Source organism: Aethalodelphis obliquidens, unplaced genomic scaffold, assembly GCF_003676395.1.
Source record: "Aethalodelphis obliquidens isolate GAN/ISIS:26980383/991018 unplaced genomic scaffold, ASM367639v1 scaffold72, whole genome shotgun sequence".
Lineage (NCBI taxonomy): Eukaryota > Metazoa > Chordata > Mammalia > Artiodactyla > Delphinidae > Aethalodelphis > Aethalodelphis obliquidens.
In genome coordinates this window covers 1,622,318-1,638,726 of record NW_020838016.1, presented here as the reverse complement: position 1 = coordinate 1,638,726, position 16,409 = coordinate 1,622,318, and the positions used below count along the sequence as shown (strand labels likewise).

Here is a 16,409-nt window from a genome sequence, read left to right as displayed (position 1 = left end):
AGTTTTTTAGAAAAGAGAAATTATTTCATTATTGAGGTAACATTGGTTTATAACATATTTCATGTGTACAACATTATGATTCAATTTGTGTATACACTACACCATGATTACTATCAAAAATTTAGTTTCCATCCATCACCATACAGTAGTAGGTGCAAATATCTTTCTGAGTTAGTGTTTCCATTATCTTTGGATAAATATCCAGAAGTGGAATAGCTGGATCCCATGGTAGCTCTATTCTTAATTTTTTGAGGACTATCCATACCGTTTCCCACAGTGGCTGCATTTACATTCCCATCAACAGTGCACAAGGGTTCCATTTTCTCCACATCCTCGCCCACACGTTATTTCTTCTCTGTTTGACAACAGTCACTCTAACAGGTGTGAGGTAATGTCTAACTGTGGCTTTGATTTGCATTTCCCTAATAGTTAATGATGTTCATCTTCACTAGTGATGAACATCTTCATTATGTGCCCAGTGACCATTTGTATATCTTTTCTGGAAAAACATCTATTCAGGTTATCTGCCCATTTTTAAATCAGGTTTTTTGTTGTTGTTGAGTTGTATGGGTTCTTTATATATTTTGGATATTAACCCCTTATCAGATAATATGATTTGACAATATCTTCTCCCAGTCAGTAGGATGTCTTTTCATTTTGTTGATGGTTTCCTTTGCTGTGCAGAGCTTTTTAGTTTGATATAGTACCACCTGTTTATTTTTGTTTTTGTTTGCCTTGCCTGAGGAGACAGATCCAAAAACATATTGCTAAATCCCATGTCAAAGTCCGAACTCCCTGTTTTCTTCTAGGAGTTTTATGGTTTCAGGTCTTCTATTCAAGTCTTTAATACACTTTTCAGTTAATTTTTGTGTATGGTATAATAGTCTACTTTCCTTCTTTCGCATGTGGCTGTACAGTTTTCCCAACACCATTTACTTAAGAGACTGTTCTTTCTCCATTGTATGTTCTTTGTGCCTTTGTTGTAAATTAATTGTCCATATGTTTATTTCTGGGCTCTCAATTCTGTTCCATTGACCTGTATGTCTGTTTTTCTGCCAAATACCATGCTGTTTTGATTACTATAGCTTTGTAGTAATATTTTGATATCAGGGCATGTGATACCTCCAGTTTTGTTCCTTTTTCTCAGAATTGCTTCGGCTATTCACAGTTTTTCATGGTTCCATACAAATGTAAGGAATTTTTGTTCCATTTCTACAAAAAATGTCATTAGGATTTTGACAGGGATTGCTGCAATGAATCTGCAGATTGCTTTAAGTAAAATAGACATTTTAACAATGTTAATTCTTACAGTCTATGAGCATGAAATATCTTGCCATTTCTTTGTGTCTTCCATTTCTCTCAACAATGTTTTATAGTTTTTACTGTATTGTGGGATCTTAGTTCCCTGACCAGGGATTGAACCTGCACCCTCAGCAGTGAAACTGTGCAGTCCTAACCACTGGACCACCAGGGAATTCCTGTCCTTGGTTAAATTTATTCCTGGGTATTTTATTGTTTTTGCTGCAATTTTAAATGGGACTGTTTTCTTAATTTCTCTTTCTGCTTGTTTGTTGTTGGTGTACAGAAACACAATAGATTTTTGTAAATTGCTTTTGCACCCTGCAACTTTACTGTATTCATTTATTATTTCTAATAGGTTTTTGGTGGAGTCTTTAGCTATGTTGAATGAGAGTGGCAAGAGTGGGCATCCTTGTCTTGTTCCTGATCTTAGAGGGATAGCTTTCAGTTTTTCACAGTTGAGTATGATGTCAGCTGTGGGTTTGACATGCATAGCCTTTATTATGTAGAGGTACATTCTTTCTATACCCATTTTACTGTCTTTATCATAAGTGGAATAGTTTAAGAAGAATGGGTATTAAATCTTCTTTGAACATTTGGTAGAATTTACCAGTGAAGCTGTCTGGTCCTGGACTTTTGGTTTTTTTGGAAGGCTTTTGATTACTGTTTTAATCTCCTTCCTAGTTATCAGTCTATTCAGATTTTCTATTTCTTCAAGATTCAGTCTTGGAAGGTTGTTTGTTAAGAATGTATTTATTTCTTCTAGGCTGTCCAATTTGTTGGTGTAGTTATTCACAGTATTCTCTTATAACCCTTTGTATTTCTGTGGGATCTGTTGTAATTTCTCCTCTTTCGTTTCTGATTTTATTTATATGAGCCTCCTCTCTTTCTTAGTTAGTCTAGATAAAGGTTTGTCAATTTTGGTTACCTTTTCAAAGAACAAGCTCTTAGTTTCTACTATCTTTTTAGTCTCTATTTCATTTATTTCTGCTGGCTTTTAGTACTTCCTTCCTTCTACTGACTTTGGGCTTAGTTTGTTCTTTTTCTAGTTCCTTTAGGTGTAAGGACTGTGGAGATTTTTCTTGTTTCTTGAGGTAGGCAAGTATTGCTATAAACTTGTACTGCTTTTGATGCATCCTATTGATCTGGTATGACATATTTTCATTTATCTTCAGGGATTTTTATTTCCTCCTTTCCTCCTCATTGACCTAATAGTTGTTCAGTAGCATGTTGTTTAGTCTCCACAAATTTGTGATTTGTTCAGCTTTCCTCTTGTAGTTGATTTCTAGTTTCAAATCTTTGTGGTAGGAAAAGATGCTCGATATGATTTCAATCTTAAGTTTATTGAAACTTGTTTTGTGTCCCAGCATATGGTCTATCCTTGAGAATGTTCCATGTGCACTTGAGAAGAGTGTGTATTCTGCTGCTTTGGGATGGAATGTTTTATTTATATACATGTATATATGTATGTATGTATGTATGTATGTATGTATGTATGTATGTATGTGTGTGTGTATATATTCCACCTGATGTAATACTTCATTTAAGGCCAATGGTTCCTTGTTAACGTTCTGTCTAGATAATCAATTCATTGATGTAAGTGGGATGTTAAACTCCCCTACCATTATTGCTGTCAATTTCTTCATTTAGATCTGTTAATAATTCCTTTCATGTTTTAGTGCTCCCATGTTAGATGTTTATATATTCATAAATGTTACATCTTCTTGATGGATTGTCCCCTTTATCATTACATAAGTCCATCTTGTTCTCTTGTTTGGCTTGAAGTCTATTTGATCTGATCTGAGATGGCTAAACCTGCTTTCTTTTGGCTGCCATCTGCTTGGAGTATCATTTTCCATCCCTTCACTTTGAGCCTATGTTTGTCTTTAGAGCTGAGATGAGTCTCTGGGAGACAGGACATAGCTGGTCTTGTTTTTTAATACATCCAGCCACTCTGCATCTTTTGATTGGTGAATTCAATCCGCTTATATTTAGGGTGATTATTGATAAATGAGGACTAGTACTGCCATTTTATCTTTTGTTTTCTCTATATCTTTTGTTTGCTCTATATCTCCATTGTTTCTGCCTGACATCTTAGTTGGTGGTTTACTAGTTTCCTCCTAGTTTCATGTCTCTGCTCTAGACTTACATTTTGTGGTTACCATCAGGTTTGTATAAGACATCTCATAGATAAAACAGTCCTTTTTCCGCTGATAGGATCTTATCTTCATTTGCCATTATATGGGTTCTGTTCTTTTCCTCTTCCCCTTTTACATTTTTGTCATCTCAAATTATCCCTTTTTATATTGTGAGTTCATTACCAAACTGCAATAGCTATAATTATTTTTACTTCTTTTTCCCCTTTAACCTTTATAATTAACAACCTATTCTGATGTAAAGTTGCAATTTTCTGATTCTATCTATTTATCACCTTACTCAAAGTTTTGGGTACTTTTGCCTCTTTGTTTCAGGTAGGAGAGCTCCTTCCAACATTTCTTGTAAGGCAGGTCTACTGGTAATGAACTCCCTCAGCTTTTGTCTGGGAAAGTCTTTATTTCTCTTTTGTATCTCAAGGATAAGTTTGTTGGAAGGATTCTTGGCAGAGGTTTTGTCTTATAATATTTTGAGCAGGCTATCCCATCCTCTCCTGGCCTATACAGTTTCTGTTGAGAAATCTGCTGATTGCTTAATAGGGGCTCCTTTGTAGGCTACTGTCTTTTTTCCTCCGGATGCCTTTAAAATTCCTTATCATTGAATTTTGACAATTTTAACATAATGTGTCCTGGAGAACACCTTTTAGCATTGAGATAATTAAATGTCCTCTTAGCTTTATGGACTTGTATATCCAGTTCCTTCCCCGGCTTTGTGAAATTCTCAGCTATTATTTCTTTAAATAAACTCTCTGCTCTCTTCTCCCTCTCTTCTTCCTCTGGGATAACCATTATCTTTATAAAGGATAATGAAGTTGGATAGTTCTCATAAAATTTTATTTTTAAAAAAATCTTAGTTCTCTTGCCACTCCTACTTGAATCATTTCTAGATCTCTATATTCAAGCTCACTAATTCTCTCTTCCATATGGTCTGCTCTATTTCCAGTGCTTTCTAATGCATTCTTCATCTCATTTACTGACATCTTCAGCTCCAGAACTTCTGTTTGGTTCTCTTTTAGACTTTTAATATCTTTGGTAAAGTATTTCTTCTGTTCATTAATTTTATTCCTGAGCTCACTGAACTGCCCTCCTGAGTTCTCTTGTAGCTTGTTTAGTTTCTTCATAACAGCTATTTTGAATTCTCTATCAGTTAGATTACAATCTTCCATGACTTAAGTTTGGCTGCTGGAGAACTGTCATTTTCTTTTCGTTACACTGTGTACTGTGGTTTTACATGGTACTTGACAAACTGTTCCTCTGCCCGTGCATTTGAAGTAGCAAATACCTTTCTTATGTAGGTAAAGCTTTTTTTTTCTCCTTGATTCTTACAGTTCAACAAGTTGGAAAATAGAGGCCTTTCTTTTCTTTTTCTTGCTATAGCACAGGTTTTTGGCTTTTCTTACCTGAGCTGCCTCTGACTATATTTGAGAATTGGCACTTTCCACCCTCTACTACATCTGCCAGATGTGTCACTGGTACCCTCACTGTCACTGCTTGAGCAGTGGTGGGGGTGTGGGGAAAAGTGAAGGAGACAGAGTCACGGACACCTTCGCCACATCTGGGGTTGTCGGGTTTGCATGCAGCACTGCCATGAGCCAGGGGATTGGGGTCACAGGCCCCACCACCACTGCTGCTGCAGGTCCCTGTGGCCAAAGGAGCTACTGCAGCCAGGAGGCTGGAGCCATGTGTGCTGTCTTCCCTGTTGCTATAGGGTTCTCTGGGGCTTCAGGCTCAGCCACTGTGGCCAGAGGCTAAGATTGTAGACATTCTTCCACTGTTCCCCCAGTTCTACCTCCTCCATGTGTTCCAGTCCACCCACCTTCAGAAGTAGACTTGTGGATCTCTCCAGCATTCTAGTGTGTTGGGCAGAGGAACCTTTGTTGAGTTTTGGATGTTTTACTAGTTGTAGAATGAAGGGGAGAGACAAAGAAGGTGTCTCACACCTCATGATGCTGACATCACTCCTAATCCGATTTTAAAGGTAATAAAACTGAAGCCTAGTTTTACTGGCTGAGACTAAAATGTTTTTCATTCTTACAAGGTTGCAAACTCTCCTTGATGAAATGTGCTAGATGGCAAACTTGTTTAAAAGGAGAGACTCCATCCTGTCCTTCCTCAACTGTGTATCTGATATGACATATTGTCGATCTGATGAACTTAACTTGGTAAATTAAAATGATTTACGATTAAAAATAAAACACTGTATCAAAGAATAAATGATAACAATCACTCCTTTGTCGCTCCTTAGAACAGCCTGGTAAGGGAGACTAATGAAAATGCTGGAGTATAAATAAATTTTAAGATTTAAAATCCTTAATTTATAGTTCATTAGCAATCATCTCTCATCCTCAGTAATAACAATTGTAGATAACTGTATTAATTCTTAGTAGCAATCCCAGAAAAATCTCAACTATTATTACCAGAAAACATGATAGTACCTTGCTTATTGCAAGCGATTAAGAATGACGGTGTGTTCTTCAGACCAATACTGTCAAGGAGGACTTGATACAGAAACTCTGCCACATCTTTCACCTCTCGCTGGAAGGCTGCACTATCCACAACAAACACAAAAGCCCTGGAGGGGGAAAAAAGAAAACTGCCATGTGAGCATGCAATAGTGCAGCATTATATTGAAAAATGATACCCTTAATTTTGCCCAATTCAATCCTAATGATTAAAACAAAACAAACTCACATACAAGTGTCTGCACAAGTAATGATACAACACAAATACTTAACAAAGGACTACTTAGTGCTACTATGTATCAATGACTGTATCTAAAAAGACAATAGAAAATGATGCCTCCCCTCAAGTCCAGCAAATTGTCATATACAAAACCATGTGATAAAACACTAGGACAGACCTTGTACCTGCTATAATAGAAACAAAGAGGAAGATAATTTACATGAAACCAGGTCAGGAACACTTAAAGGAGGATGTAATAGTTGAGTGAATTTTAGCCAGACAAAATACTACTGTGGCAAAGACTGTCTGGAAAGTAGTATTTGCAGGACACAAAGTGGTGGAACAACATGCTTTGGAGAACTCAAGGTAAGCTAATACACAGGTAGGTGGGGAAATGAAGGAAAACCAGGTCAGACGGCAAAGGGGTGCAACACACTGACCTAAAGAGTTTATGCTTTTCTGTCTTACAAAGAATATTAGTGCCTAAATGACAAATACAACTAAGAGGATAATCAAACTAGAAGCAGAGTGACCAGGTAGGGCCCAACCTAAGGCAGCAACAGTGAGAATCCTCATGTGCCAGAAATAAAGAGATAGCTAAGCTAAAGCAAAGCAGTCCAGGAAAACAGCAGATAATAGGCTTTAGGAACAACGGTTTGAAAGCCCAGGAGATGTGCAACAGCCAACATAGAGTTGGAAAGCTGGAACTGAACACTCTGTGCAAAGCCTAGTACTTAAAAGCAGTCTAACAGACAACAGTGTGGGAAAATAATCCAAGAAGAATTGAATCACCAGGCCTCCTGTGCCACACACAGAAACAGGGTATGAACTTACACTATCTCATGGTGTAAGATCCCCAAGCAGGAAGATATATAAAAATTGGGCCAGACTCAATGAACTCCTATGGCCCCCAACAGAAGGAAATATGAACCCCTTCTGGAGAGAGGCTTTCATAACCTAAAGCAATTTAAAAAAACAAAACAAAACAGCAACCACAACATCAACAGCAAAATCTAACCCCCTTGAACAGGGTATCTGGATCAAAATTACAAAGCACAGTAAATAAACCATTATGAGGGAGAACCACAAAGGCAGATTAATCAGCACTCAAAACTAAAAATAATAAAGCAATCAGTAAAATATTTTAAATTATTTAAAAGAATACTAGACACCATAATAAAAGAATAAAGATAGTACTAAAAAAAAAGGCTGATTTTGAAAGATATGTTTTTACAAGTAAAGAACAAAATTAGTAACAACCCAATGGAAAAGTTAAGCAGAGAATACTACAGCTGTAAAGGATATAATAAACCACAAAATAAAGACGAAAATATCAACTATACGTAAGGTAAAAAGACTTGGAAGATATGACAGAGAAGAGACAAGAAGAGCAGAAATGATAAGGTTCAATGATGTTAATAAGAGTTCCAGGAGGTGAAAGTGAGAATTTGGAAATAGAACTACCTAAAAAGATATTGTTGAGCATTTTCCAGAACTGAAGATACAAATCTTTCAACTGAAATAGCACACTTGAATCCCAACCATGATAAAGCTAAATCACCCGTAAACAGAAGGATAATCTACCCCTGAATACAGGATTAAAAAAACATAAGATTCTGTATCATGAAATGACAATTAGATTGAGCACTGCTTTCCCATCTACAACAACAGATATCTGAAGTCAGGAGTAATGCCTTCAATGTGAAAACAGAAATAACTGCCACCCAGGATTTTATACTCGGCTAAAATAGTTATTCAAAAATGAAGGCCAATGAAAAAAGTTTCAAATGAACAAAAGATGAGAAACTTTTATCTCTTATTCACCATTTCTGGAAACATATCCAAAAGATATACGTGAAAGAAAACTGAATCAAAAGGAAAGAGTAAGTGGCAAGAAGCGATAGAGAAAAAAGAAATCCATAAACATCCTGGTAATTCTAGGTGATCACTGAATGATGGAGAAAAATATTAGTAACTGTTGGGTGTTAAAAAAGAAGAAAGAGAAATAAAATGAAAGGAAGATGTGAGGAAGATCAAAGTAAGGTATTTTAAGTTCCAGTGAAAGAAAACCAATATTATTGATTTTAAACTTAAGTAATCAAAGTTAAAAAAAAAAAAGTAGAGGGTAACAATGAAAAATGAAAAAATAGCATACTTTCAAACCAGCAGAGGGGGAAAAATGATATTAGGGAAACTTGATTAACCAAAAAAGGTAGGATTAAAAAACTAGAAGCCTCAGATCAATATACTATAAGTTGACCCTTGAACAATGTGGGGATTAGAGGCCTGACCCTCCAGTCAAAAATCTGCGTGTAACTTCATGGTCAGCCCTCTGTATCTGAGGTTTGGCATTGCCGGATTCAACCAACCACAGATTGTGCAGTACATATTAAGTGAAAAAATTCCTCCTATAAGCGGACCCACACAGTTCAAATCCATGCTGTTCAAGGGTCCACTGTAGTAAATGTCTTTTGAATTTGCATTTATTGTGATTATGATTTGAGTTCATTTGTATCTTACATACTTTGAACGTTTTAGCTACCCAAAATACTTGGATCAAAGAGTAATTACACTGTGAACTGTAAAAAATTTATAATTGAAAATGGAAAAAAAATTTTAATTAGAAATTAAAACCCAATTATAGCAAAATTTGCCAGTTCTAGATTTGTATCAATTGTTTGAGGAATAAAAAAAAAAAAAAAATCACACAACTCCCAGTTTCCAGTCCAGCAAGAAAGAAGCTGGAAGTCACCACTGCATTCTAACAAGTAAAAAGCTAACCAGACTGAAAACTCAACAGCACTTAGATTCATCAGAGAAGTGAGGTTATACAGCAAATCACTCCCCGCCAAATTGGAGAGAACAACACATATATACAGAAAAATACAACTTACTGAGGAATCAGTTGAGAATCAAGTATGAAGCTTACAGTCCAGAGACACAGGTTCACCAAGACTGAGACCTAATCACAGGACACTTCCCTTCCCCTCACACTTCACCACGTTACTAAGGGCAGTTTTACCCAGTATATTGTGTCTGGCTATCAAGAAAAAATTACAAGACATACTAAAAAGTAAAAAAGAGTTTGAAGAGAAGGGGCAAGCAACAGAACTAGACTCAGATATGGAAGAGATGTTGGAATGATTAGACCAAGAATGTAAAACAACTGTGACTGTGGTGCTAAGGGCTCTAAAAGATAAAGTAGACAACATGCAAAAACAGATGGGCAATGTAAGGAGAGAGATGGAAGTTCTAAGAAATAACTAAAAAGAAAGCTACAGATCAAAAATAACCTAACAGAAATGGAGAAAGCCTTTGATGGAATTATTAGTAGACTAGACATGACTGAAGGAAAGAATCTCTGGCTTGAGATATCTCAATAGAAGCCTCCAAAACTGAAAAGCAAAGAGAACAAAGACTTAAAAAAACATAACAGAATATCTGAGAACTGCAGGACAACTACAAAAGGTGTAACGTATATGTACGTTATTATTGTACGTTATATATATGTACGTTATTATTATGGGAATTCCAGACGGAGAGGAAAGAGAGGAAAGAACAGAAGAAATATTTAAACAATAATGACCGAAAATTTCCCCAAATTAATGTCAGACACCAAAGCACAGATTCACAGAAACCACAAGAAGCTCAGAAAACACCAAGCAGGATTAATGCTAAAAGAACTATACCTAGCCATTATCATTTTTAAACTACAGAAAATCAAAGATAAAGAAAAAAATCCCACAATAAGCCAGAAGGAAAAAGACCTTACTTATAGAGGAGCAATGTAAGAATTATATCCAACTTCTCAGACATCATGCACGCAAGAAGAGAGTCAAGTGAAATATTTAAGGTGTTGAGAGAAGAATCCCCAAAACCTAGAATTCTATACCGTGTGGAGTTTACAGCATTGAATGCATTTATTAGAAAAGAAGAAAGACCTAAAATCAATCATCTAAGCTTCCACCTTAGGAAGCTAGAAAAATCAGAGTAATTTAAATCTACAGTAAACGCAAGAAATAATGAAAGAGCAGAAATCAACGAAATAGAAAATAGGAAATCAATGGAGAACATCAACAAAACCAAAAACTGGTTCTATGAAAAGATCAATAAAATTTATAAACTTCTAGCCAGTCTAACTAAGAAAAAGAGAAGACACAAATTATAAATATCAGAAATGAAAGGGGATATCACTACAGATTCATGGACATTAAAAGGACAATCAAGGGATACTATAAATAACTCTATGCCCCAAAATGTAATAACCTAGATGAAATGGTCCAACTCCTTGAAAGACACAATCTGCCAAAACTAACATAAGAAACGGACAATCTGAATAGCCCTGTATCTATTAAAGAAACTGAATCAATAATTAAACCTTCCAAAACTGAGAGCACTAAGCACAGGTGGGATCACTGGTGAATTCTATCAAATGTTTAAGGACATTTATACAATGTTATATGCCACAAATATTCAATTTAAAAAAATTTAAGAAAGAAAATATACAAGTTCTCTATAATTTCTTTCAAAAAATAGAAACAGAGGGAATATTTTCTTACTCATTCTACGAGGCCAGCATTACTTTAAACACAAACCAAAACATTACAAGAAAACTACAGATAAATATCTCATGAACACAGATGTAAAAATCCTCATGAAAATATTGGCAAATCGAATCCAACAATGTATGAGAAGAATTATACACCATGATTGGTTCTGGACCCAATTCCAATGTGGGGGATGTGGGTTCCCCCACCACCAAGCAATGCTCCTGACACCAGCTGGGTGCCTTACAATTCAACTCAATTCTGATGCTATCTACTTGGAGGTAACATCAGATCTCGCAGGTTAAGGGCTCAGTGCCACAAGACTGCCCTCCACTTCAGATGCCAATTACAAGCCCAGATTGTTACCTGTGCTTCCGACCAACAGGCTACAGACTCGAAGGTCTCACAACTCCTTCCTTCGGTTTGATTAATTTGGTAGCAGGGACCTCAGACACCAGTCAGAAGTCCAGGTTGTTAACTGTACTTCTGACTGACTGGCTATAAATCAGAGGTTCCCATGACCCCTCCTTCTTGGATTCAATTAATTTGTGAGAGCAGCTCAACTCAGGAAACTCATTTAACTCACTAAATTATCAGTTTATTGCAAAAGATATTAAAGGATATGAATCAACAGCCAGATGAAGGGATACATATGGTGAGATCCTGAACAAAGGAGCCTCTGTCCCACGGAGTTTGGGCCCTGCAGGGTGGCATGTGGAAGCATTCTGGTTCCCCAACCTAGAAGCCCTATGAACCTCATCCTTTTGGGGTTTTATAGAGGCATAATTATATAGGCGTGATTAACTGAACAACTGACCGCTGGTGATTGATTCAACCTCCAGCCTCTCTCCTCTCCCTTCCCTGGATGGGAATGAAAAGTTCCAACTCTCTAATCATATGGTTGGTTCTTCCGGCACCCAGCCCCCATCCTTAGGTGCTTTCCAAAACTCACCCCAAAAACGTAACAAAAGACACATTTATCACTCTCATCACTTAGGAAATTCTAAGGGTTTTATGAGCTCTGTGCCAGAAACAGGGATGAAGACCAAATATGCATTTCTCATTATAAATCACAAAATCACAACCACCAAGTGGTATGAAAGGCTGGTTCAACGTTCAATCATCAATTAACATAATCATTTCATTGATATATAAACTAAAAAAGAAAAATCACACAATCGTATCAACAGATCCAAAAAAGCATTTGACAAAATCAAACAACCATTCATGATAAAACCTCCTAGTAAACTAAGAATAGAGGGGAACTTCAACTTGATAAAGAATACCTACAAAAATCAAATGGTTAACGTCATACTTAATGGTGAAAAAAAATCAAAGATTTCCTGCTAAGACCAGGAACACAGCAAGGATGTCCCATCTCACCATTGCTTTTGCAACATTGTACTGTAGTTTCAAGCTAATGCATTAGGACAACAACAGGAAATAAAAGATATAGATTAGGAAGGAAGAAATAAAAATGTCTGTATTCGCACATGAAATGACTGTAGATGATCTGGAAAAATCAACCAAAAAGCTCAGGAACTAATAAGCGATTATAGCAGAGTTGCAGGATACAAGGTTGATACACAAGTGAATTGCTTACCCAAATATCAGGAATGAACAAATGGGATTTGATATTAAAAACACAATACCATTTACATTAGCATCCCACAATATGAAACTTAGGTACAAATCATATGAGATCTATATGAGGAAAACTATGAAACTCTGATCAACAAAACTGAAGTAGAACTAGAAAAATGGAGAGATATTCCACGTTCATGGATAGGAAGACTAAATAGAGTCAAGATGTCAGTTCTTCCCAACTTGATTTATAGACTCAATGCAATCACAATAAAAATCTTGGCAACTTATTTGTGGATACTGACAAACTGATTCTGAAGTTTATACAGAGAGGCAAAAGACCCAGAATAGTCAACACAATACTGAAGCAGAATAAAGTTGGAGAACTGATGTTACCAACTTACTATGAAACTATAGTAACAAAGACAGCATGGTATTGGTGAGAGAATAGATCAATAGAACAGAGTCCGGAAAGAGACCTTCATATATACAGTCAAGTGATCTCTGATGGAGGAGCAAAGGCAACAAAGGAAGCAAAGATAGTCTTTTCAACAAATAGTGCTGGAACAGCTAGACATCCACATGCAAAAAAATGAATCTAGATATACAGAACTTACACCTTCCACAAAAATTTACTTAAAATGGATCATACAGGGGCTTCCCTGGTGGTGCAGTGGTTGAGAGTCCGCCTGCCGATGCAGGGGACACGGGTTTGTGCCCCGGTCCAGGAAGATCCCATATGCCGCGGAGCAGCTGTGGCCGTGAGCAACGGGAGAGGCCACAACAATGAGAGGCCCGAGTACCGCCAAAAAAAAAAAAAAAAAAAGGGATCACACACCTAAACGTAAACCAAAACTACGAAACTCCTAGGAGATAACACTGGAGGAAACCTAGATGATCTTGGGTTTGACAATGACTTTTTATATACAATATAATCCATGGTAAACTGGACTTTAGTAAAGATAAAAATTTCTGCTCTACAAAAATCAACATCAAGAGAATGAGAAAACAAGCCACAGACTGGGAGAAAATATCTGCAAAAGATATATCTGATAAGGACCGTTACCCAAAATATATAAAAGAACTCTTGAAACTCAACAGTAAGAAAACAAACAACTTAATTAAAAAATGGGTCAAAGATCTTTACAGACACCTCACCAAACAAGATTTAAATAACTTATAAACAGCAAATATAAAAAGATGCTCCACATAATATGTCATCAGGGAAATGCAAATTAAAACAATTAGATACCACTACATACCCATTAGAATGCCAAAACCCAGAACACTGACAACACTAAATGCTGGTCAGGATGCAGAGTGACTGGAACTCTTTCATCGCTGGTGGGAATGCAAAATGGTACAGCCACTTTGGAAGAGAGTTTGGCAATTTCTCACAAAACTAAACATACTCTTACTATATGATTCTGCTATTGTGCTCCTTGATATTTACCCCAAAACTTATGTGTACACAAATACCAGCTTAATTCAGAACTGCCAAAATTTGGAGGCAACCGAGATGTCCTTCAACAGGTAAATGGATAAATAAACTGTGGTACATCTAGACAATAGCATATTATTCAGCACTACAAAGAAATAAGCTATCAAACAGTGAAAACACATGGAAGAAACTTAAATGCATATTACTAAATGAAAGAAGCCAACATGAAAAGGCTACATACTGTATGTTTCCAACTATATGAAATTGTGAAAAAGGCAAAACTATGGAGACAATAAAAAGATGAGAGGTTGTGAGGGGTTAGGGGAGAGAAAGATGAACTGGCAGCACAGAGAATTTTTAGGGCAGTGAAACTACTCTCTAAGATACTATAATGGTGACTACATATCATTGTACCTTTCTTCAGATTCCTAGAATGTACAACACCAAGAGTGAATCTTAATGTAACATACAGACTGAGCGATTATTATGTGTCAATTTAGGTACATCAGTTGCAACAAATGAACCACTGGGGTGAAGGATGCTGATAATAGGGGAGGTTAGACATGTGTAGGGGTAGGGTTATATGGGAAATCTCTGTGCCTTCTATTCAATTTTGCTGTGAACCTAAAACTCTCTAAAAATAGTCTTTTTTTTTTTTTTTTTTTTGCAGTACGCGGGCCTCTCACTGTTGTGGCCTCTCCCGTTGCGGAGCACAGGCTCCGGACACGCAGGCTCAGCAGCCATGGCTCACGGGCCTAGCCGCTCCACAGCACGTGGGATCTTCCCGGACCGGGGCACAAACCCATGTCCCCTGCAATGGCAGGCGGACTCTCAACCACTGCACCACAAGGGAAGCCCATTTTTTTTTTTTTTTTAAATCAAGCAACAGTCTCAACTATGACAGATTGCTCATCACCACCACCTTGTGGGCCAAGAAGCAACAACAAAATACAAAACAAGATACCTTCAAAAATAAGGAAAGAAACAACTATCTCATTCCATCAACCCAGATTCCATCAATTAAAACACATTATTTCAGGTTCAACTAAGAAAGAAAATACTGCCAATTAAACTATGACACCATTAACTATAAGTGGCATTCCAATTTCATAGATGTTAAAATGTGTCTTAAAATAAATGAAATGTGGTATTTTGATTTTCCTCAAGCTCCTACCAGTGTTAGAGACTACACAAGAATAAAGCATCTTAAGCTGAAGCACAAGAAATTTAGGAAATAAGAGTCAGTAATACTAGGACAATACTAAAAGAAATATGAAAATATTCTTCTGTACTTTTCAGGCGTCAGTTTTAGATAATTTATGGATAGAAATAAATAATGTTGGATTTTAATATCTTCTCAGATGCCACCTAGCTTTAAAATTCTTTTTTCAGATTTTAATAGTTCTACACATTACTAAATTTGTCCTCAGAGTAAATGAAAAATTTACTGACATCATAATAAGGGTAAACACTTTCTGAACACTCTGAGAAATATTTTCAAATATTATCTCATATAATCCAAGTGAAGGTGGACTTGCAACCCAGAAATGCTGACCCCAGGGTCCATGCTCTTTCCACTCCAGGACACCAGGATGCCTCCAGAATACCATGAGAGCAAACAACATAGCTGGCCTTGATATACAGATTTCAGACAAGCCCTTCCCACTTCCTACTTACCTGGCTGAAGCCTTAAACCGCTCTAAGAACTGAAGTCTCAAGCTCTCATGGCCAGGGAGGTCAATCAAGGTCAGGCTAGTGCCCTAAGGATGCCAGCAATATTATTAATGTTTCAGTCTGGATTCACATTTACAACATAAATCTTTCATATCAGATCGCAGGTATCAGAATGGTACCCAATTAATGAATCAGAAAAGGTCACTGTAACTGATTAATGAATCAAACAAATGTTCACAGAGCATCCTCTATTTATAAATCATGGAGTGAAGGCTCTGGAGATTTAACAATGGACAAAAACATGGTCCTGCCCTAACAGAGTTTATAATATAATCAGAAAGGTCAACACGATGTAAAATTACATGTAAATGTAAAATTACAACTTTGATCAATGTTCTGAGGGTACGTGAGAAACCTGACCCTGTATGGGGAAGTCAGGAAAGTCCACCTGAGGCTGGGAAAAATACCAGTATGAATAAAAGCAAAAACATGTGAAAAACAGTAATAAATATTCACAAACTAAATAATATAAGAACCTACATTTTATCATATAACATGTTACGACTGCAGGGATCCCCAACCTTTATAAAAACAAAACATTCTTTTATATTTCTACTGCAATCTAATTTTAAAATATATGTCCACTAGACACACCATTTATTTGTTCCAACTCTGTCAATATTTTTTGTCAATTCTTGATCCAGGTGACAATCACTGAACAGGGCGGGGTTATGCCACTACGGAACAGACTGATTAAGCGCCCACTTACATGCTATTCATGCCAGGCCTTCATTCTTGAGCTCAGGTTCAATGCAGATGTGGCAATGCTCAATCCTAAGACTCTCGGGTATAGCCCCGGTACATTTATCAGACCCACGGGTCATTTCTCATATGTTCTGCCTTCTCCACAGCCAGCCTCAACCACTATTCAGCAGGAGGGAGTCAGCATTATGCACAGATTTGACATAATTACAGCTGGATACACTGTGACCTGTCACTTAGTCTGTTTAATCTTTTATAGGTAATACA

The 16,409-nt window shown here is 36.8% G+C and overlaps 1 protein-coding gene across 1 annotated transcript in view; it reads right to left on the bottom strand.

Moving 5' to 3' along the window:
• Positions 1–16,409, bottom strand: part of SRPRB (SRP receptor subunit beta) — a 37,051-nt gene that overhangs the window by 16,735 nt on the left and 3,907 nt on the right. The window contains exon 4 of the mRNA XM_027091651.1: positions 15,384–15,466. Coding sequence (XP_026947452.1) covers positions 15,384–15,466 — 83 coding nt within the window. The remainder of the gene's footprint in view (positions 1–15,383; positions 15,467–16,409) is intronic.